The 24,745-nt window shown below is 37.1% G+C and overlaps 1 protein-coding gene across 1 annotated transcript; it reads right to left on the reverse strand.

Moving 5' to 3' along the window:
• Positions 1–12,959: 12,959 nt before the first annotated feature.
• On the reverse strand, positions 12,960–23,118 carry plxnb2a.3 (plexin b2a, tandem duplicate 3). The gene is made up of 12 exons (XM_016489220.1): positions 21,994–23,118; positions 21,717–21,905; positions 21,308–21,436; positions 17,968–18,068; positions 17,505–17,637; positions 16,431–16,587; positions 15,904–16,015; positions 15,696–15,807; positions 15,466–15,567; positions 14,634–14,729; positions 13,614–13,701; positions 12,960–13,201 (listed from the first exon to the last, which is right to left on the reverse strand). Exons 1-12 carry the CDS (start codon positions 23,116–23,118, stop codon positions 12,960–12,962), a joined length of 2,586 nt encoding a protein of 861 aa, XP_016344706.1.
• Between the last annotated feature and the right edge of the window lie 1,627 nt (positions 23,119–24,745).

Genomic DNA, 24,745 nt, shown 5'->3' on the forward strand with positions numbered 1-24,745 from the left:
ATGAGGCTTGACGCACGCGCGCAACCTGTGTCGACTCGCGCCTGGCTCCGCGTTTAAAACGAATGTAAATTCAGTCTAGCTGCTTGCTAATTTCACTTGGATGAAATGAAACATTCAGCACATTTTCTACTTGTTCTTAAAGTCCCAAATACTACAAATGAATAAATCAATGTAATACTTTAATAATTGACTTAAGAAATACAGTTCTTTATTTATAAAAAATAAACAAAACAAAAAGGAATTTTGTAATGGTTTAATGGAAACTATAAGAATTTCTGTGATGGTTTCAATTGTTTATTTCAGCAGGGTAATGATACCCATACTGTGCTGCACATTATTGACAATATTGAGCTGAAGCAAATCAAATCGCAATCTCTGTCAAAAAAATCGCAATTTGATATTTTCCCCCAAATCGCACAGCCCTAATTCTAAGTCAACATACTGCAGTATTTCCTCTCTCAATCAGTAGAAAATATGGTCTTGCATGAAAAATAACACCCGGTCTTGCAAGAAAAAAAAATACCGTCATGTACCGTGAAACCGGTATCATTTTGAAAAATACCGTGATATAAATTTGTGGTCATACCGCCCAGCACTAGTACAAAGGTTATTTGACCTTAAAGGGACGTCAGCCTTAATGAGAGTTCATGAATGAAACACGCTTTCGAGTCAATTCTTTTCAATTAATTGGTTGATCCAGTTCACAAAACCAACCTGAATTATCTGTTCATGAAGCAAACTGATCTGTTCCACTCACTGACTAAATGATCCAGTCACAGCAGTTAACATCAATTATCATGAAAAACATCTTAAAGGGAGTTTTGTCATTATTTATTCATGTTTATGTCGTCAAGGTGACTTTTTTTAAAAACATCCTGGCCAATTTATTTTAATGTAAGACAGTAAATGAGAATTGGGACTGTTTAATTGGGACTGTTAAACTCCAAAATGATAATTAATGCAAAACAAAAGTATCATAAAAGGTAGTTCATATAACTTCTGCAATATATTCCAAGCCTTCTGAAGACATTCAATAACTTGACATCAGCCTTAATGAGTTTATGAATGAATCGCTCTTTTGAGTCAAATCTAATGGCACATTAATGATGCTTTTGCAACCTTCAGTCATTCTTTGTAACTAAATGACAAAGAGCAACAACTACATTCTTCAAATTTGACTAATGTTCCACAGAAGTATCGCATATGAGTTTGAAAACAATATGAGGGTGATTAAAATCAATTTGCATTTTTAGGTGAAACTTCCCTTTAAGATAAAAGTGCTGTTCTGAGATTTGTTTATGCATGACTAAGCATATTTTATAATATTATTCAAAAATTGTGCCCACAGCATGAATAGAAAATTAATAACTAGAGTTATTCAAATAAAATTCTACTCCTGCGCCAAGAGTGTTCTTTAGAATCATAATTCAGAACGACAGAAAGAAAAGCCATTGTGATTAGCTCATAACTGAGTGGGCTACTCAGGAAGTGAGAATGACTGAGTGAACATCCAGACCACAGATGGGCTTATCCAGGAGGCCCGGCGGAGATGTACGAACAAGGACAACGAAACCACTGTACACGCTTTCAGCAGAAAACACACCATGTCACCTATCTTTAACACCAATTATTCAGCACTATCATTCTCATAACAATCAACACTCTGATATCACAGACCAAAGGACCTGTTGAGACACAAGTAAGTGACTCAAAACAGGAAGATGAGGGTTTCACATGATTATCATGATTCTTTAATCAAGTCAGCTCCATGTTCTATGGGCGACATGAACAAACACAAACACACAAAGTCCTCAGGAAGTGCATGAATGAGGCCACTGTGTACTGATGCGTGTTTCTCAAAGAGAAACACAAATAAACACAGTCATTGCTCATAAAAGACGAAGAATGAAGGAAGAAAGAGGGGTAAAAAGAGCGCACTCTCTCTCTCCATGCTCTCTGTTTTTGACCATTGATCTTTGGCCTTGAGGGGGCCGGATAACTTCCTGCTATGAATTGCTCAAGCAATAGGAACGTTCTCATACAGAAGAATCAAAACAAAGTTTTGTTACTGTTTATGTATATTCAGTAACTAACTATAATAAATAACTTATTTAAATAATAATTAGGGCAAATTAGGTTTCCAGTTTCAAACCAAGTAGTTACTCAGATATCAGGCAACAAATGTTAATTGTGTTAATAATACCCATTAAAGGAGCTAATATTCTACTAATTACAGTCATCAAATCCATGCAAGCCCACTGAAATAAATGCAATCCAAAACACTCCAGGTTTTTACATTATATGTAGTAGTTGGGATTTGGTTAGAAGGGCTTAAGCACACAGAATGGAAATATTTCCCAGAAACACTGTGTATTTGTGTAAAAAAATATTTTCAACGTAGTACATAAAACAATTATTGAAGAATGTTTTATAAGAAAACACTATTTCAGTCTTTCTACTTCAGAACTTCATGTTTTCAATGTGTCACTTGCCATTTCTTTGTAATGAATTGCGAAATTTACTAGCAATTTCTGAGTTAAAATTATTTCTACACCATATTTTTTTTCACTGTATCAGATGCTTTTTGTCATCAACATCCATCTGGAATAACCATCCAGGTGAGCTTTTCAAGTTGCCGCTGAGCATCACTATCAATGTAAACTTGGACTTGAACTTTCAAGTAAAAGGTTTGCCAGTGAAGCCAAGCCTCAAAGTAGCCTTTAACTCATATACAAACATTCAAAGTGATCATCAGTTGTGTAATACTGCCAGCAATGAACTTCACTGCAATACAAACAGCAACGCAGCCACCCAATTACAGAACAGAGGGAAATTTGATTATCTCATTATAGTTGATTTTATCACAACAGCTTGTATAATTTGAGAGCCGGGTGTAATTGGGAGAAGAAACAAGCCAGAAGAAAATGAAATGAAGGTAAGTGAAACTCATCAGACGATGACAACAGGAACAGAGATACTGTAGCTCAGCTTTCTGCTCTATCCACAGTCTGTGACTAGACTTGTGCCGGTATTCGGTAATACGATATATCACGGTAATGAATATGCACGATATTGTTATCGTGGGCACTTCTAAATACCGTGAATAATTATATATTACAAATTATTCCGAATTTTGAATACATTTTAAGAATACTTTTCCCATCAACTGGTCAAAATGCACAACACCGCTGTATGCTGCGTGAAAGACACGTGCACACTCTGACGTAAACAAGCGCGGACGAGAAGCACATGGCGGAACATGTGAGAGACGCTCTGGATGAAAGCGCACTTTCACTCTCTGACAGCAGATGGCGCTAAACTGCAGAAATAATAATAATAATAATAATAATAATAATAATAATAATAATAATAATTCATTTAAATGCAGCCGCTACCCCAATAATAATAATAATAATAATAATAATAATAATAATAATAATAATATGACAGCACTTTTTAAAAAAAAGTTTCAATATCGTGATAATACCGTATACCATGATAAAAGCATTAGCAATTAATCGCAACATGAAAATTTGATACCGGCATATCCCTATGACTGTGACAAATGTTTCACGGCCAATCAAACACAACATGTATTACTAAATATCCCATCATTAAACCTTGTTTTACATCACTAAAGAGCATCTTAGGTGGGATAGTGCTGCACTATTAGGACAGCATATGTCAAGCATCAGCACAGTGTTAAGAGGAACAAACATCCGGCTAAAGCAAACAGAACGAGCAACTAGAGTTTGAGTTTTCAGCAACATGCTAACATGTCATGTGTAAACCCGAAAAGCTTTTCACATATGTCTTTGGATATGTACCATGGTACTACTATAGTGTTTTGGACAGTGCCATGGTAATATTGGAAATACCCTGGAATGTCATGTAAACACCATGGTAAAGAATGTCAGTACTGGTACTTTTTTATGAGACATTAATATCGACGTCGCGTATCTCTCCACGTTCTCGCGACCCCCGCGCGTGTTTTATCGCTTATTTACATATTTTAACCATCAACGGGAAGCTGAAACAATACGTTACAAAACTTGCATGTCAAAGAGACGCGATGTTATTGTTGTGTTACAAAGCTTCAAAAGCGGCGACTGCGAATCCACTTAAATCCACTGCTTCAGCCTGATTTAATTTGAAAGAATGTCACAAATGTAGCAAGGACAGATCAAGTCTGAAGGAGGAAAGCGCAAGACTCAAGAAAATCAAGCGATTAGGTTGTTTTAAACGTTTACAAATATGTGCGGCCAAAAAATGTAAACCACGCAGTTAAAACAAACAGAAAGTTGAACGCTCACTCACCTTTCTGAGGAACAACTCGCGATGGCAGATCAAGATTTCTGTTCGGAAACTGCCAGAGAGCGATCGCGATGAAAGCTTTACATCATTCGTCTTCCAAGTGGATCGCTGAAGCTAGTGGGGGGGAAAATAGTATTCCTTGCGAAAAGCCGGGGAGGCAGTCCACTTTGTTAGGGAAATCCGAAGAAGTATGGGCGATGTTGGGAAACCAGCGTCGAAAACAATTCCAGGGCTTTTCCACGCCCTGTAGGCTGAGCTTCAGACACGCCGCCAGGTGCGCATGAAGTATGAGTGTTCACGGGTACCTGTGTGAGTGCTGAAGGAAACCCGGTGAAGTAAAAGTCCCTACAGCTGATGTATGAGGACACAGGACTCATCTGGACCTGCCCGATTGACCAGAAGGAGCACTCGCGCGCTCTCTCTCTCTTTCTCTCTCTCACACACACTCTCACACACACACACACACACACAAACACTTTCAATTTCAGGATTTTATATGCATTTTTAAATGCAGTGACATAATAAAATAAAATAAATACAATATGATGGATAGAAATTTATTTCAATTTCATGGCATGCGTTGTTGCCAAAGCATCAATACACAAAAAGTCACATAACAAAATAAAGCAAAGTTAATCAATTAAAATTACGATTTAGTCAAATAAATGTTCAGGAATCATCTTCAAGGCTTCAATACAATGGCATTAAAAATAAATAATTAAATTAAATTATACCAATAATAATAAAAAATAAAATGTATTTGTATTTTATGGTATACATTGTTGACAAAGCATACACAATACACAAAAACAGTTGCATGGTAAAATAAAATGTTACCAAATATACTAGTTTCAGAAAAGTTAATACATTGAAAAAAAAAATGCATACAGTACAATTAAAAATGCATTCAAACTGTTTCTGACATTGTCAGGTTTTTTTTTCAAACTATATCTCTGTTATAGCTATATTTGTTATATCTATCTATCTTACTTCAATAACTGTATGAATACTGTGATCACTGAGTCTGTATTTGGTACAAATCTGTTTCTACTTTTTATCTCTGATGGCGAGGAGACGTTCTTCCAGATTATACTTTATGTTTAGACCCCGTAGATCCATCCTGCCTGTTTCAGTCTTCAAAATTGTTCGAAAAAGCATTTTCCAGAGTGGAAGTAGGAATCAGAAAGAGTTCTTTGCTCTAACCTTTCTTCAGACACCCTTGAGGCCTCCCACAGGCCCCCTGCTGCGAAGCCTGAGCTGGAATAAAAGAATGATCTTTTCCTCTCCCATTTACAGTAAATCTGAGATTTGCGGTAATCTGACTCATGCTGTGACTGAGATTAAGGCCAAACCAATTGTAAATCATAATCAAAGGACAGAAATTGAGGATGGATGCAGAAAATTGTGTTGTGACAACATTTAAGCCCACCTCTTTCATTTCAGTCCAATGTTTTTAATCTTGCATGTTTATGGCTGCTGTTTTGAAGATTAATGTTCGGCTGAGTAGGATAATTTAAATTAATAAAGCTTTAGAATAACAGATTGACAAGCAATATTTGCAAAAATAAATGAATTAATGAATTAAAAAAAAAAAGTAATGTTAATAAAATAAATTCAATATATAATAAATGAATATAGTTTAATTAATTCAAAAATTGTAATTGTTAAATAGGCCTACAATTAAATTTTGTGAAATTCCAAATAAAAATGTAAAAAAATCTAAAAACATACTCGTTGAATCAAATTCAAGGTATTTTATTGACAAGTTTGGCAATACTGGCCAAGCATACACAAAAACAGTGACAACAAAAGATTAATAATAATTATAATAATAATAAAGCAAAGTGGTGCTAGCATTGAGAATAAATAAATAATTGCAATATACAAGATAAAATAAAATGCAAAAGAGAAAATAAATCTTATTGCAAACAATGCTGCCAAAAGCTTTAACAGTACCAACAAATGGAAAAAATAAATAAATAAATAAAATAAATATGTTTGCATAAAACGACTGACTCAAGAATCTTTCACCATCTTAATTTTTGACTATTGAAACTTTTAGGCTTAAATCTAGACGAATTATAACTATTTAACAAACCGACTTTCATAAACCCACCAAATTCTTCTGTCATCAGGTAGTCGAGGTCTTTGAAGTAAGGTGTTTTTGTGGCTTTGCCTTCAGAGGACAGTCTGGGTAACATGAGCAAAATCATTAATGCAGTGTCTCTTTAAAATGTTGTTTTGGACCCCACTGTGTTATTGCAGTGAAAGTGCACTTGCACGTGTGTGTATGTTGTAGTTGGACTGAGTGTCAAAGCTGAATGATTTGAATAATTCATGACTATGGAAATTAGTATGTCTGAAGGAAAAGAGTGCGGTCTTTGCCCCGAGGCCTGTAGGGACAGAGATGCTTTGCTTTTTCATTTATTCTCTCTCCCTGCCTGCCTGCCTCATTCTCTCTCAACCCTCCTCAAATGCCTTTCTCAAATATTTTAGAGTGTAAAAAATTACCAGTTGAGCAAAACACACGAAATATAACAGGAGCAGCGATGGAAAGAGAAAGAAAATCAGAGCAAAAATGAGAATAATGATAGCTGTCAGGGGGAATGAGATGGCATTGTGCCCGAGCGTGGAACACAGAGCCTGCTGTCATCTGCAACCATTGTTCTATTTTCTCTCAAACAGTCCCGTGCTTCTATTGCTCGGAGTGGATCTGTCACACCTCTTTTACTAAATGCTAAGAAATAGATGACTGAATCATCTGACAAATCATAAACAGAGACAGAGCAGGTCATTTTATACTTCACTTGCCATGTTTTGAGCGACACTGATGTGAAGGACAGATATTGATTATGGCTCACATGTAGTTTCATCAGCTTCCAGCGACGATTCAAGTCTTTTCAAGATATTTTGAGGTACATATTGACTCCTAATAACTCGAGTCACTGAAAAAAAAAACGGTTTCGTAACACATTCTTGTGGCGCCCTCTACTGTTTGAAATCATAATATCAGCTCAAAATATATAACCTCGGGGGGGATTTTGAGCTGTGCCCCACCACACCCCGAAAACCCATAAAGTACCGTTTAACGTCAGTAATATTCTCACCGTGTCCGTGTTCTGTTCAACAAGAAACAGACGTTATTTGCATCCGTCCGTGAGCAGCTGAATCTGGCACATCCAGAATGGCGGCAAAGACAGATGAGCAGAAACAGTTACGCTGTCAGTTGGCAGAGAAAGACAATATGCTGCGAGACAGCAAACAGAAGGAGTCGTGAAGAGGGAGGGGGGATAAACATGAACAAAATTGAGCTAGAGCGAGAAATAAAGGAGTTATTTTTAGCGCGTGGCAGCGTGCAATGATTAGATTTGCTTCCTGTTGCACCGAGCCAACTTAGTCGGGTGGCTGTCAATATGAGTTATTGCATAGACCTAGCTCTAATCAAAGAGGTGTGTATGCGTGCTTGTGTGTGTTTGTCTGTATAAATTGCATACTCTCCTATTACTTAGCGTCTGGAGACGTTGGTTTAGCTCGGTGGATGGTATCCGGTATTCCCTGCAGTGCCAGTTTGGTGCAGTGCCACTAATGAGCCATCTGGTGCTCTCACCATCAATCCCACAAGTCCTGGGACCATCACCCCGAATTCTGCACCCCTGCGCTCAGCCAAATGATGAGGCCTCTGTACGGAACAAGATCAAGATGAAGGGCAGTTTGCTCACTTCAAAAGTACAAAAATAAGCTGTTGTTTTTTTTAAATCATATTTTAAATTATATATATTTAGAGATACTATGTATTCTATAAAAGCATACAATACTACCGATTTACTAATCTAAGCAAGATACATTGAGCCCTACCAGAGCAGCAAAATTGTGTAAGATAAAAAGTTGACAAGAAATACATTATTCTTAAACAAATGTAAATTTTTAAGCATTTAAAACCCATTTCATATATATATATATATATATATATATATATGTATAATGTAGCCTAACTTCCAGTTTTTTTCTAGTTTTCATCATTCAAATTTCACTAAACTGTTTGATTTACATTTAAAAAGGGCTAATGATATCGTTATTTTACAGTTTTTCAAAATCTTTATATATACACACACACACACACATACATATATATATATATATATATATATATATAAGATTGTGAAAAATTGTAAAATAACTATATCATTGGCCCTTTTTAAATGTAAATCAAACACAGTTTAGTGAAATTTAAATGATGAAAACGAGAAAATAAAGTTAGTAAAAAAATATATTTTTTTGAAAAGGCTTCATTATACATTTATATTAAATGCTTAAAAATGTACATTTGTTTAAGAAAATTTTATTTCTTGTAAACTATTTATCTTACACAATTTTGCTCTGGTGGGGCTCAATGTATCTTGCTTAGATATTTTGACTAAAAATAAAGAGAAAACAATCCTTAATTCTTTCAGCTGGCAGCTTGAGCCGTGAAATACCCAGTTCTCATCATCAACCTGATTACAAGTGATCAGAGATGTGAGAAAGCTAATGAAGCCACTAATGAAGACTGAGAGCCGCTCTTTGCAGGAAGCCACTTTACCAGAATGTACAATGTGGTTGATCAGATTCCTAGATTATTCCCAATGCAAACAATGTAAATGTTCTCAACATGCTCAAAGGACAATTATTTAAATAATTACTGTGCAGTTCTTTCAAGAGCGACATCCATTCTTGGCTTTCAATAATCCTGCTTTGATTGATTAATTGCCTGGAGTGTTGCTTACACACACAAACACACACACATAACAGGAAGCTCTTTGTTTGTTGTAATGATTAAAACCTGATTCTGTATTCTATTACATCAGTATGTGATTACATCAGATCCATTCATTTCTGTGATTTTACGGCTGGTTGGTATCAACTAATAGGCTTCGCAGAGCAGAAAAATGCAATAGGAAGTTCTGGAATTGTAATTGGGGCAACGCTCTTTCAGATAACCTTCAGAAGTTGAAAATAACACATTTTTTCATAATATGGTTATGCTACTGTCCCCAGGATAACAAATTGCATTGGCTGTGGAACACTGAATAACCATCTAACAACAACATTGGTTTTTGTGAGGAATTGTGAGCAAATAATTGCACTTTTGGAAACAGACTTTTTGTCTCATTGCTAGAATAATTAAAAGCGACCTTGGCAGAGCTTGAGTGCCAGGCAAGGCTTTTCAAGAAGAGTTTGGAATTAGTGTTGTAAAATTAAAATCAGGTATTCAATCACTTAAAAATCATATTCAATCATTGAAATAATGCTTAAATAAAATAAAATAAAATAGAAATATTAAATAAACATGAAATATATTGTTTGCATGAAAACATGATGTTTGCAACTTAAGTGTACTTTGAGTGTCAAACCACTAGGTGACAGCATATTGTCAGTTTAAAATGTCAGCAACGCTAATCAAAGTACCACAGAGATCCATAATCAGTAATGTCATTCTGTAAGACTTCTGTAAGAAATCTTACAAACAATAAGCTAATTCCACAATCCAAGCCACTCAACTAAATACTCAAGCCTAATTATAGCAAGCAAAAACATTTAGGTGTCCTATATAGAGACATTAAGCACTAGCTGCCAACTTTTAGGCTAACTTGGGTTAACATAGGCTCACTTGGGTGGATAAGATCCTGGTTTCAAGTATCTAGCATCTAGATATAAACAAACACACTAGTCTTTTCTAGATGCTGTGTCTCGCTTTTTTTCTTTCTCCTTTTCTTTCTTTCCCTCTTTTTTCGTTGTTCTGCCTCACATTTCCTGTAGTGCACACTTTTATCACATGAAACAAATTTACAATGTCCAAAGGTGCTATTCCAGGAAAATGCTATCATTTAGCACCCATGCTAACATATACACAATAGAGGAAAATATGGCCAGTGTTAGCAAGCATGCGAGTGCGTGTTTGATCGTGGTTTGAACTGCAATATTGCAATCTGGGTCTGTTTATTGCATAGGGATGTTTATGTGAAAGCAAAGAGATACAGACAGCGAGGGAGAGAGACTGTTTATTTAATGGAGGTTAAAACACTCTTTCACTTGATGCTTGGGACGTGTAGAATACTTCCTGTCCTTTGCTAAGCACCTCAAAAAAAAACAGCATGCTGAGTCAAGTGACAATACTGAGACCGAGACAGCTGAAGCGTTACATGAAAGCTGAAGTAAAGCCTCATTCTCAGCTTAGTTATGGGGAACTGAAACTTTCTCAAAGAGGTTATGTTTGACCCCCTGGCCTCCCTCTGCATCCCTCTGTCCTCAGCCACAGCACCTTGTCCCAGGCTCTGGGTGTCACCACAGGGCCTTTGATGGCTCACACATGGGCTGCTTCCTGTACTACTTCCTGTGGTTAATGGGGGAGAGGCTGGGCCAGGACTGTCTCTAGAAAAACACAGGGGATGTGACTGTTTGCGTGCACACACACACACACACACACACACACACACACACACACACACACACTTTATATTAAGTAACTTCTATGTACTTCATTTAATTTAGTCATTTAATACAATGCACTTATTGTGTAGATACATATATTTAAATTGTATCAAATACTACAATTTATGTATACATATCAAATATGTAATTTTTCCTTTTTTGTCTGGTACCCAAAATGGTAGGTAAAGAAATGAGCACTCAACATGTCCGCTGACAAAGACAACACATAGACCAGAGAGCGCAAGGCCTGAGTGAACTTGAACCGCACACACACAAAAGACAAGATACTCGTTTTTTCTGGTACCCAAAACCTGTTAACAGCAAGTCTTGTCTGGTACTCAAAATCAGTGTTTCACTGCATTTTTTGTCTAGCACCCAAAACTGTATTCAGAGTCGTCTATCAGCCCAAGAGGCAGACAGAGGAAGAGCAGAAAGCAGAAGATGGAGTGATTGTAAAATGAGCAGAGTTTATTGAATAATCTTTGTTGCATGTGTTTCAATGCTCAGTCAAACTTCGTCTGACCAGCAGAAATAAAACAGATATTATTATATCACAAGTAATAGCAATGGAAACATCCTCCAGTGATGTTATAAACTTGAAATTGAGACATTCTCTTATCTCTAACATGCTTGCAAAGACAACACAGCACACAACATAAGACTAAACCATAATTGAAAAATATGAGATAATACAAAATATAGAATGAATGATCAATGTCTGAATCAATGAAATTAGTATATAAATGGTTTAAAATGATTATGATTAAATGATAAATTATTATAAATGATAGAATGAACATAAAAAACAACGCAAATGTATGATTGCTTTCTTGAAGCAACACGCACACAGGTTGCTACAAAGAATCCTTAAATCCTTCAGCTCTCGTGCAGTACCTAGAGAATGAGTATCTTTTTGGCTGGTGAGTACATGGCACTCCAGCTAAGGCGATTCTCTTAATGTCCTCCTGCTTGATGCCCAAGTTAGAGGTTTTTGTTGCGCCAGAGATCTGTCCCTTCACTGGCCCTTCCAGTGGGCAAAGTTAAAAGAGGCCTATAACACTCAAAACTATAAACTAGAGCAGTGATGGACAATTCCAGTCCTGGAGGGCCACTGTACTGCATGAGTTTAGCTCAATCCCCAATCAAACATACCTGAAAAACCTAACAAAAGTCTAAAGGATTGTTTGAAAATTACAGGCAGGTGTGTTTGATTAGGGATGGAACTAGTTACAAAGATCACCCATAACCAGGTATGCACATAAGTTTTTCAGTCTGGTTCTTATGAGAGTGGTTCTTATGAGAGCACCTGGATATTTGGTTTGGTGCTCACACTGCACTTAGTGTGACCCACTAAATATAATGCTAATATTTACATTTTCATTTTATTTCTTTTTTACTTTTTAATTTTTTTATATGAATTTTCATCACTTTCAAACCTAAAATCAGTAAGCTTTTATTTTGGTGAGTCACTGGTTTTAACACTGCCATGTGAAGCGCATCAGTGAATGAAATGTCACATTTTTGTTTTGTTTTTTTTCCAATATTGGCCACGCAGCCTAGATTTATACTTTGAGTTAAAACGAAAATTTTAAACAATAATTAAGCGTTAGCGTTAGTGATGGCAGGTCACGTGAGTCAAGCTTGCATCAGCTGATTCTCAGCTGATCACATCTACCTATAGGAATACGACACCTACCATTCCTATATAAGCTCTATATCTATCATTTTGACGATAGTGGTCCTGACAGAACTGAAGTTAGTTGATCTAAAACAGTAATTTGTACATTAGCAGCTGTCAACCATGTCGGTACACAAATGAGTGGTCTGAATTTACCCAGCACATTTTTTCATTTTGGTTGTGCATGTGCACCTATTCACCACTTATGTGCATAACCTCCCCATAACCATTGTACCTTTGAGTGAATCATTTGCCAGATCATGGCGCCATCATTAGAGTATCAGATGGATTCAACAAAAGACTAGAGTGAGAGACTGAGTTTGTGACTACCAGCGCAGCCATCATTTAGGCATGAGAAATGGAGAAGAGGATGAAAAGAAATGGTGTTTTCTGGGGAAGATGAAGAGTGGAAATTTATGAAGTGCATTTGAACCGGGAATGGTGAGTTTTGTAATCGGTGACAACACGCCAATGAGATATTCTTGGATGCATTTTGAGCTTAGCTTGAGTGACTGAGTCTAGTGTTAGCAAAGTTTAAAATAGGGTCGGGCAACAGTAACGAGAAAAGAATTGTCCTCACGTCAGTGATCTTTGGAGGAGGACACTGCTTCAGCTCCTGGTTGCACAGGTCTCTGTAGATGCAGGATTTTGTGGTGTCGCACCAAACGCAGTTATACTTCTGATCAGCGTTCTTACACAGACTGCAGTCCTCACGTCTAACCGAACAGTTGTAGAGCACCACTGGGTAGAAAAATGGAGGAAACACTTAAAAAAAATGAATCAAAAAAGGTTCCCTTGTCTTTTGGATTTGTAGAGAAATAAAAATTAAACACTGCTGTTTATCACTATGTTTTTGGAAATTGATTTATGCAAATTAGGCTGTTTACTGTTTTATGTGGTGATTTTTTTAGTCACATTTAGCGCAAAGATTTGTTTTCCAGTTTGATGCTGTGTCAAACTGTCCTGTGGCAGATAAATACTGCTCAGAATATGTAGGCTGACACTAATATATTTTTAAAGATACTGGCCCCTTAAAAAGTGTCAATGTACCATAGTTAGCTAAATTTAGTTATTATGTTGTAGCATCACTTACTACATTTTCATAAAGTGTAAATTCTGTAAACTATGATGATGAAAATTCATTTAAATGTACCTCTGAGGGTGCTGTCAATCTTCCTGTCCGTGGTTTTATCCTTTATGTAGAACGCCACATTCACCTCTGGCTCCTTGTCATATTCAAACTGGCATAAAAATAGTAGAAAGTGTCATTAAACACACACACAGATACAGACAAACACATCACTGCATCTGGAACAACTGTGTGCTGCAGAAAATTCTCCCCTGCCAAAGTGATGTCTTTGTGTTTGTTACGCCCACATAGGACTGCCCTTACCAAAAAGTAGTATACTTCGAGTTTATTTTAGTAAGTATACTTAAGTAAAGTTCAAGTATATTTTTAAGTATACTTTATGTAGTAAGTATACAAATATCAGTGTACTAGTAGTATACTTGCAAGTGTACTATTTCAATACTCCTTGGGACTAAATTGGCCCACTTTCTAGTATATAAAAGTATACTTTTACGTATACTTTAAGTATAACAGTAGTAAACTTTGAGTACACAACTAGTTTACATCAAAACGTTTAGTTTGTACTGCAACTACACTAAAAGTGAACTTATAGGTATGCTGATAGTTTACTAATTAAATACTTATAGCATTTTTAGTACACTTTGAAGTATAGTCTCAGTAAACTACTAGTTTAGTAGTTTTATACTGCAAGTATACTCGTAAGTTTTCTTTAAGTGAACTTTACATCATACTTTAAGTATACTACTATGTCCCTATTTAGGTATTAATTTGTATATATTTTGTTACATGAATATCTGAACATACAAACATCAAAAGAACAGGGTATCTGCTTGTAAACAAAAACATTTTATTCTAGCTTCATGCATTCTTTTTTAAACACTTGAATGTGGATAAGTTTTATACTAATAGCACACTTGAATAAACTTCTTTTTCGTAAGGGTGAGCCCTACACACACGTGCAGCTCAATAGCTGTGAATGCCATATTGGCTGGTGCTCAAACTCCAGAAACAAATCAATGTGTGAACAGAGAAGTAGAAAGTGAGGAAGACATAATAGTAGGAATACAATTGGAGCATACTGACCTCAAATCCCTCAAATCTGTACTTTGACCCATCAGCCTCCACAGTCACCTCGCCCACCTGTTTCATGAGCTCAGTGCCTATCTGAAAGGTTTTCCCCTGAGAGAGATGAAGAAAGAGTAATGCTGTTTATGCAGACATTTTACTATAAAAAAAATCATCCTGACAAATGTCCTCACTGAGATATTGGGTAAATATATTTCTTTACTGCATCTTTATAGCTCACCTAAATATTTGATTCTGATTGGTCGATGTTTCTGTAATAATATCTAGTTGTTGCTAGTAATATTTTAAGTGATACAAGAGACATCAAACTAGCACAACTATGTTGCCAGGGACAAAGGTCAAATAAATTTACATATCATTTTCTAACTGGACATTATCTGTCAAGTTTACAGACATTTACTTTAACACTCTACTCAATGCAATGCGTACATCGAAATATGTGTAAAATACCTGTGAAAAAATAAATATGGAAAATTCTTGCATATTACCATATGGACCATGCAAAATCATTTTAATTTAAATAAATCAATATCATACCTCAATTTATGTACAGTATTTAATAAGAAGCAGTGTAAAAAGCCAGATAACACACAGCCAGTTGGTCATTATCACAAAATAAACCCCTTCAGGAAGATACAAGGCCATCCCAATCCCCTTTTTTGACATATTATCCAACTGACTGTACATTATCCATTACATATCTTAATATATATATATATATATATATATATATATATATACTCCAGGATATTGCCTGCATGCATTTTAAATACTATTATACTAAATGCAACAAAAACACAATGTACAATAAGTAATGCATGTACTTTACCAAATATTTATCCAGATTTGTGCCCTGAAATTGGATGGGGTTTTTAATTCCAACAGGAATAAGCAGGGGTTCTGGGATCTCAAACTGAGGACACCTGTCATCCTGCAAGAATCATAAAAAAAACTGTTATTATTCCTCTTTTGTCACCAAAGATGATGGCTTGCCATATATTAAAGCACAAACAGTCATATTAATTTATATACGCATACATTCATCCTAATATGACTCACCTGCATGTGTTGAATGATATGATCACCCTTGACAGTGCCATCTCTATCACTGCATGCGTGATCCTGAATATTCCATTGGCAGCCCCACTTACTGGTCACACATGCAATGCATCCGCAGAACACAAAACCGGCCAATCAAAAGACGAATCTAAATAAATGCTACATGGAGTACACATTTTTTACATTTTTAAAACTGCCTGATACTTACGGTGTATTCTCCGATCTCTTCACCACGGCTGCACAGTTGTAGAACTCAAATGCACCAAATGCCACTTCAATGCCGTCATTCATCATGATCATCACTGGCACTGCCACAAAATCTACATAAATGCATATGGGAAATAGGAATCATATCGGCTTTACAGCAGGAGTAATTCAGGAGTTATTAAAAAAAAACATCTTCAGCCAATGAACTTCAAACTCTCAACAGGTTCTAGCAACAGCAAGGTCATGGGTTTCATTCCCAAGGAAAGCACAACTTGATAAAAGCTCCTGTAACTCTAGAATCAATAAGTTAAACTTCAGAATCTATCTGCTAATAGATTCAGCTTCAGTGTAATTGTTTCATCTGATCAGTCTCCAAACATGAAGAAATTAAATCCCATTTATGTTTGATGTCACTTTTGGCATTCTGTGAGACAAAGACTCAGTTTGTTCAGTGAGTAAAGGAGGCAGCGAGAGGACGGCTTCACAATAGGTGATTATTAAAGTTAAAGGCAAACAGGATGCTCTCACCTTGTGTCTCTGGTATGGGTGGTATGTACTCAGAGATCGGGAGATCACAGATGAACCCTGAGTTTTCCATTGTTACCTGACTGCAATAGTCACCAAACACACATGTAAGTCTATCAGGACTGCTGATACTGGGGAGGGAGGAGATGCCAATCATCACCTGCAAGTTTAAACCAGAAAATAAGGATTTAGGAGAAAATTAAATATTTTAAAATATGTGAAAAATACCAGTTCTTAAACCTTTTTAAGATTAAATATATGAGGATTATTGGATGAGGGTTTTTAAATTCTGAATATTGACAAAAAAGTAATTAATTAATACATACTTAAAACATAATGATGATGATGATTATTATAAATATTATTTACGTTTTTTCAATCACTTAATACAATTTTATTGATTTCCATAGCTTTTCCAGTTCTGGAAATCAAAATTTAAAAATTCCATGACCACTTGAGACAAATATAAGAAATGCATGAAAAGTGCTCTGTGCATTCATGTAATATGATATGATAGTTTCAGACGCCTTGTTCTTCATTTCAGCTCTTGCAAAAAAGGATTAGACTCTCAGACTGGATCTGTTACAGTCAATAAATATCAATCTTGAGTTAATCGTTAAAGAGGTTAGGGTTTGAAATAACTGCAGACCATATCACAGTGTGTGTGTGTACGAGTTATGCTTTAGTACCTGTGAATTATATGTTTTCTTCCAGCTGATGTTGGAGGGCTCAAAGGACTGAATAGTTACACATGTTTGTTTTGGACTCCACAACCAGGCATTCTCTCCTTCTCCTTTGCGACAATCCTTTTTCCTAGTACAACTGCAGGAGAAAAGCAGACAATCATGGGTAATGAGCCATTTGCTTTAACCGGACTGCACGCAGATATCTACTACATAACACTTGCTAAAATGTAATGGAATAAATTATGCCATATTTCAGAGAATAAACCATTTCAAAATGGGATTTCTAAACAGTTTTCTGTTCTAAAACATAGGTTATTAGGATGGATGTCACATGACCCACAGGAGCCAATATCACAGTGTGTGTGTTTGTGTACGAGTTATGCTTTAGTACCTGTGAATTATATGTTTTCTTCCAGCTGATGTTGGGGGGCTCAAAGGACTGAATAGTTACACATGTTTGTTTTGGACTCCACAACCAGGCATTCTCTCCTTCTCCTTTGCGACAATCCTTTTTCCTAGTACAACTGCAGGAGAAAAGCAGACAATCATGGGTAATGAGCCATTTGCTTTAACCGGACTGCACGCAGATATCTACTACATAACACTTGCTAAAATGTAATGGAATAAATTATGCCATATTTCAGAGAATAAACCATTTCAAAATGGGATTTCTAAACAGTTTTCTGTTCTAAAACATAGGTTATTAGGATGGATGTCACATGACCCACAGGAGCCATAGTTTTTAGTTTATTTGTCAGGAGAAATATTAAATTCTGTTGTAGTTTGGCAGTGTTATTAATTGCCTTATTTGGCAGTGTTATTAATTGGTAATAAAATTAGTCTAACAGACTTACCGGCCCTCCAGCACACACCAGCCACAGAATGGGTCCCGCTGGGACACACATGATTGACAATCAGTCTTCTGCTCACAGGCCTGTACTGGCACTTTGGTGAGCTACACAAAAGAGAAGCAAGAATCAAGATAAACAAATGTCTCAGGTTACTTATGTAACCTGGTTCCCTGAGAAGTCATGATGTCAATGCTATGGGCACACTTTCAGTCTGAAGGAAATGGTGAATCGAGCCCGTACAAAAGATAGAAGTTCTGTCTGGATGGGAATCTCCCAGAGAACGCTGTCTAGGAGAAACTCCTGTGAACTGAACTGTCAGGGGAAATGTATAAAGGCCTTGGACACATCTACACCACGGCATCCAGCCCTAATGGTGCTGGAGGTGTGAGGACGAACCAGAGGGGACAGTGGGTTGACTCGAATGAGGCGAACAGGTCGACTTCTGCTCTGACGAACATCCGCCATATCAACTCCACCACCTGTGGGTGGAGTCTTCATTCCCCGGGCCTCAGCCGTGCCACAGCAAAAGCAGTTTGCCTTCAGCCCAAAGCATGAACTGCTGCACCAATCTGAACAGGGGGCGTAAATGCTGGTGATCTATATAAGAGACTACCACTGTGTTGTCCATGCGGACCAACACATGGTAGCCCCTCAGGTCTGGGAGAAAGTATTTCAATGCTAGAAACACAGCCCTCATCTCCTGGCTATTTATGTGCCCAGAGGGGCCAGAGGCCACGAGCTGATTGTGCCCCAGCCCATGAGGGAGGCATCCATTGTGATCATCTTACGACGGCAACACTCTCAAAGCGTGGGACCCTGGGTCAGAAACCGAGGTCTTTTCCACAGAAGAAGGGTATGAATGTATGCAGAGGGTCGCCCAGATGGTGAAAGCCCCTGCTTTTAAGCGACCATTGAAATGGTTTCATATTCAGCAGACCCAACAATGGAACCTGCTCTTTGCTCACCACAGTGGAGAACACGAAACTGAAACAAGGTTTGTTGAAGGAGTGTTGAAGTGAATCCTTTAGCCTGCTGGACCTAATTAGACATATTTGCCAGAAGTTGCCACACTGCCAGATGTTCTGAAAGAGGTATCAACCTTTCGATTTTTAGGGGGTATGGTCAGTTTATTCTGTGCCCTGAAACAGCTTGTTAGCGGGAAACAACTGAACATGTTCTATTGGGTACTCGTTGAGAGGAGAATGCCCAATACTATATGGGGGCCGACTACCCTGGCAACCTTTTATGTCCCGATACTTTCTGAAGAGGGGATGGACAGTCCAGCAGCACTGCTAAGTCGAGATTGGGTGGAAAACCCCCTGAAAATTGCTGCTCCCTGTAACACCACAAGTGCCAGGGTTCACAAAACAATCTCCTGAAGGTGTCTGGTGAGAATGGATTCACGATGTGATGTGACACCCCACCCTACAGATGCCCCTCTGTGGCAACCATGGAAGCAATATAAAAGTGAAAAGGTGGGCTAGATCTGTGGCCCAGCGGAGTTCTTTGAATTCTTTGTTAGAGACAGCTAACATCTCTTCGACCTTTGACATCGCCCCATGCAACCCCACAATAGTCAAATAGTTCAACACTGTTAGGGTGAAAACAGGTTGTAAATGGGTTTTCCCTCAATTTTGACAACTTAGTGTGGACATTGGGAAAGAAGGGGAGGTTTCTGCTGGGCGATTGTGGTTGGTCACTAGTCTGGAAGCACTTGTTGAGCTGCAATCTACTTACTGTTTCTCATTTGGCTACTCCAGATTGAAATTGGCCATGGCACAAGTTACAACCTCGAGCAGCTCCTCACATGCGTATAAGTGAGAGCAGCTCTGCTGAAGCACCCGTCTCAATAATTTCCACATCCAACTCCTCCAAGCCGAATATATTGGTCCTCATTTAGATCAGAAAAAAATGGTAAGATGAGTCAGGAGAAAGAGCAAGAGAAAGGGGAATATTTACAAAAATAAATTTTTGTAAATATCTTTTTTGTAAGAGAGACGTACAGTATTAAAAATGATCTGACAAACAACCACACTGATTACACACAGATATGCGGCTTCCTAAAGTCAAAGAAGCTGATGAAATTTAACGCAGGCACCACACTATGTCACCTGAACCCTTCAATGACCAATATAATTTCCGTGTTTTCACATGTGCTTTAGACACTGGTGGTCATTTAATGGAATTTCAGCTAAATTTCATGGGCAAAAAGGTCCATAGTCAATAGTATAGCAATACATGAAGCACTGCTCACACAAAAGTCACTTTCAAACCAAGCAGCTTGATTTCAAACTTTATATTGAATTTATTTCAGCCAAAAAAAAAAAAACAAGTAAACAGTCAGCAATTAAATAAGAACAAATAAAAAAAAATAGGAGCAATATCACAAATAAACAAAAACATCACAAATATCTGAATAAATAGAACAGAAAAAATATACAAATTAAATAAACAGTGCAAGTTTTTCAGGTAGGTCTAACAGTAGTATTCAGGTAAAGAAATACTACAGAAATTGAAAAAGTAATCAAATGTGAAATAACATTGGATAATCTTCACTCTATAAATAGAATTTTATAAATTGTAAAAAATAAAATAGAATTTTATTAATTTTATAAAATCAAGAAAACACAATTACCCTGCCTCCTTGTCTATTTATTTAGATGATTTTATACATATCTGGCTGACATATCTGATTGGAACCATGCTTGTTGCATTTTATACTTCAATGGTTGAGTATTATTTGCCTTAGCATTTTTGTTTATTATAAAAAGAAACCAAATAAATTTAATTGATTATAAAAACTGCCTATCAAGGACATAATACAAAGAAGTCTTCTGACCAAGTTGGAAGTAATTTGAACTGCTTATAATTTAGACTACTCGACTTACTTTACCTAACCTGAGAAGAAAAACATTAATAAGGTTAAAGGTGTTAAGATCAAAGCACACACTGCAAAAGAAAATAAAGCAGCACATCATCTCTGTGATGTCAGAAGCATTGATTTGCAAAATAATGTTTATTTATGACAAACTGACAACTGCTTATGAAGCACCTCATGGCATTGCCACTACCAGTCTCAGCTTCCTGCTTCTAATTTATGGGTCGTGCAAATGTGTAAAATGATTGACAAGAAAAGAGCTCCTCAAATTTTTCTGACTGGCTAAAAGAATATGACAGACATTTTTGTGGCAGATTACAGAATCTAGGGATATCACAGAGAAATTTCAAGACATCTGTAATCCTTCTAGCTTGGCAAGCCTACTTTTTTCAAACAAGTTTTAAACAGTGGATGATCTGTTTACTCAACGTGATCTATTTGTTGTGGATGTGTTCATAAACAAGCCTTACTTCCAGTGGTGATGTACAAATGATCCAAAGCTGAATTAAAAAAGAGGTTTTTGTTCACCCCACCATATTCGCGCTCTCCTGGAATACGGTGATAAAATTCAGGTTGGCTGGGGTCAAGATGCACCTGCAAGAAAAACGTTATGAGTAATTATTGGTCATTTACATTAATTCATTTGGCAAATTATTTTATCCAAAGTATCTTACAAATAAACAATGTATTACAGTGAAAGTAAGTTAGAGCAAGTGTTGGGGTTAAGTGCATCACTCAAGTGGTTGTAGCTCGTAAATCATCCATTCTTGGGTTTGATCCAACAACCTTTTGGTTACCAGCCCGTAACGTCAAGCCTCAAGTTTTTAAGTGAAATTTAAAGAGGAGAGAAACCAGACCCTGGAATGGGACTCACCTTTAAGACATCTGCTCCGCTGGTTCCCAAAAATGCTACAGTGTGCTCGTTCTCCACCGCCACAGCTACAGCTGTCAGCATGTCATTTTGAGTAAAGATGGGTTTGACAGCCAGTGCGTACTCAGGTTTACTGGCTAGTGGAGACGGCAGGATCTCTGCGCCACATTTATATCCCTTCACCATGTTCTTCTGTTGGGCGAAAAGACATACCACATTCAGAAGGGTCACAAAACACCATACAACATGGAAGCAGAGTGGAAGAAACACAACATCTCACATCTCTTTTGGTCCTGCAGATGGCCTCGGTCTTGGAGATGTAGGGTGAATAAACAGTCTTTGGTTTCTCGTCCTCCAGAACTTCCCCTATGTAGCAGGACTCAATCACCTCCTCAAGCCTGGTGTTAATGCTGCTGAGCGGGTACATGCACAAGGCAGAACGGCCACCGTCCTCATCCGCGCTGAACACCGCAAACAGAACCTTATCATTGGGATTCGAAGGGATGATTTTCCTAGCCAAAATTTCTCCTGGTTTGGCCAGATATGCCGCTTGGACCTTGTTGTACGTGTTCTCCTGTTGTTCAGTGCTGACAGAGCAGTTGAGCTGAAGTTCGGTGTAAGAATAATAATGATGGTCATTCTCGCACAGGCGTGCTATAAATGTGATCTTCCTGCTGTCACTGGTGCCCGGAGTGCGCGAGAACAAGAAGTAGATGTAGCCATTGTCTTTGAAAGCATGGCGAAAGTCATGGAGGTAACGCTGGACGAAAGGACTAGCTTGCACAGTGGAAGCTTCAACCATGTTCTCAAAGACATCCATTTCTCCGTGCTCCTGCAGCAATCGGGTGCTGATGAGTTTCGAACTGTCCGAGCTACCATAGCCCTTCCCCACTAGAAATACGCTGAGGTTTGCATTAGTATGAGCATCTATAAAATAAGAAATTACACCCACTACGGTAACAGACTCCTCTGTGCTGGCTACATATGTCTTCTCGCCTTTAGTGTCACTGTAGTACACCGGTTTGTCCACACTGTTGAGGTTTACCAAAGAGCAGATGCCCCTGAAAAGGCTTCCGCAAACGATCAAAGTGCCGTTGGCGGAGTTAACCAGTAGGAGTTTGTTGATGTTGTACATATCCTTTGCATCAGTGCACTGTGCAGTGATTGGTGGAGTGCATTGTGGGTTGTCCTTCTTAGGGCCTGTTACAGCACTGCTCTCCAGCTGTAGTTTATAGTTCAGCTGATAGATGTTATTAATGGCACCCAGGTAAATTCGGCCAGTTTGAGGGTCCTGAACTACATTGTTGATGACAGTATCAGACAAGAAATAATCTCGAGTATCATCACAGCAAGATGAACCAAAACACAGCAGCAGGGACAGCACTGCCAGGGTCCTCCACGTCATCACTTGAAGAGAGAGAAAACAAGATATATAGATAAATTCTTGATTTAATCTAAAATACATGCAATTCATACATTAAATGATATGAACAAACGTCTACAATGATGAACATGTTATTAATTGCTCAATAAATGAAAAAAATATCATGATGATACAACTGTTCTATCATAACAAGTTTGGCATAATCTTTTATTCTTTTTTAGGGTAAAAAGAAAAGAAGCAGTTTTGTTAAAAATATTTTTAATACATGAAAAACTTTTGTCCACCAAGTCATGTGAAACCAACATACAAAAACATGCAGGAAAAAAAACAAAAACATAATCCAGGGAATTATATAGATTGAATCTTGTATCACAGCTTTCTACACTGGAATGCAATGAACGTTCAGGTACTGAACACAGTAGCACTGCACAACGTCAGAAACATTGCAGTGCATTTTTGTGCACAGTGTTTCTCATAACTTACAGCTCTTGCAGAAACCCTTTTTCATGTCCCGATGTTACTGTAATCAATTGAGAAAACTACTAAAAGTAATATTTTAAATGATTCACAAAATTTATTCACCCTCATGTTGTTCTAAGCTGTTTTGACCTCGACAGCTTCGTAGTCCGATCCACCATTAAATGAAGCTAACATTTGATTATGAACTTGCTGTGCAGTAAATTGCTGACCCATGTCAAGATTTGCTGATAATACATGAGTGTTCTTCTGTTTTATGCCTGTGGTCAGTTTTATGAGTAATGCATCGTGTTTGAAGCTAAAATAAATGCAATTCCCATCCATTGTATTTGCACGGAAAAAATATCTATCAGAATTTCATACGAGTTTCAAACATGAGGGTGAATAAATAATGCATATTTTCTTTTTTGGTTGAACAATCCCCTTGATGTCAACATGAAACATTCGTAACCTATTTTACTACTATGATGTGATGTTTTTGCAGTGAAATATGTTCAAAAAATAAATCTTGTTTTGGAATGATTGACTAAATTATGAAGACAAATTTTTGTTCTTTGGAATATTGAGCATTGATCAATTATGCACAATAAGACCAAACACATAACGCTGTAGTGAGAAGAATGATGGCATTATTGCTGTTTTGAGAATTAACATCAAGAATAAGATTCAAAACACCTGGATATGCATGAAAAAAGCAGCTACCCTTGTATCAGGAAGATATGCTATGGCATTGGCAACACTCACAGCTTTTCTTTTAAAAATGTTACAAAAAGCCACATACAGTATGTGTAAATGCTGGCAAAAACTATTTTGGAGAAGTTGACGCCAAATGCTAAAACAATAATCCTGACAGCCTGCTGTAGCAAGACGCTGCCTTTTAACACTGACCTTAAACCAGCTTCTGCTTTTATTGTGAGAAAGACTGAGAATTAATGATGGAAAATTCACAGCCACAAAATTTCCCAATTCTATATATTAATTTTCATAACACAGCAAAAAATAATAGGCTATTATAGGCTTTTATTATTTTTGCAAGGAAAAGTGTGGAAAAAAATGTATGAATCAAGATACTAAGTAGTTTGTGTGTATGCATATGTATATATATGTATATATATGTATGTATGTATGTATGTATGTATATACAGTGCCTTGCATATATATTTATATCTGT

Source organism: Sinocyclocheilus anshuiensis, unplaced genomic scaffold, assembly GCF_001515605.1.
Source record: "Sinocyclocheilus anshuiensis isolate Anshui unplaced genomic scaffold, SAMN03320099.WGS_v1.1 scaffold641, whole genome shotgun sequence".
Taxonomy (NCBI): Eukaryota; Metazoa; Chordata; class Actinopteri; order Cypriniformes; family Cyprinidae; genus Sinocyclocheilus; species Sinocyclocheilus anshuiensis.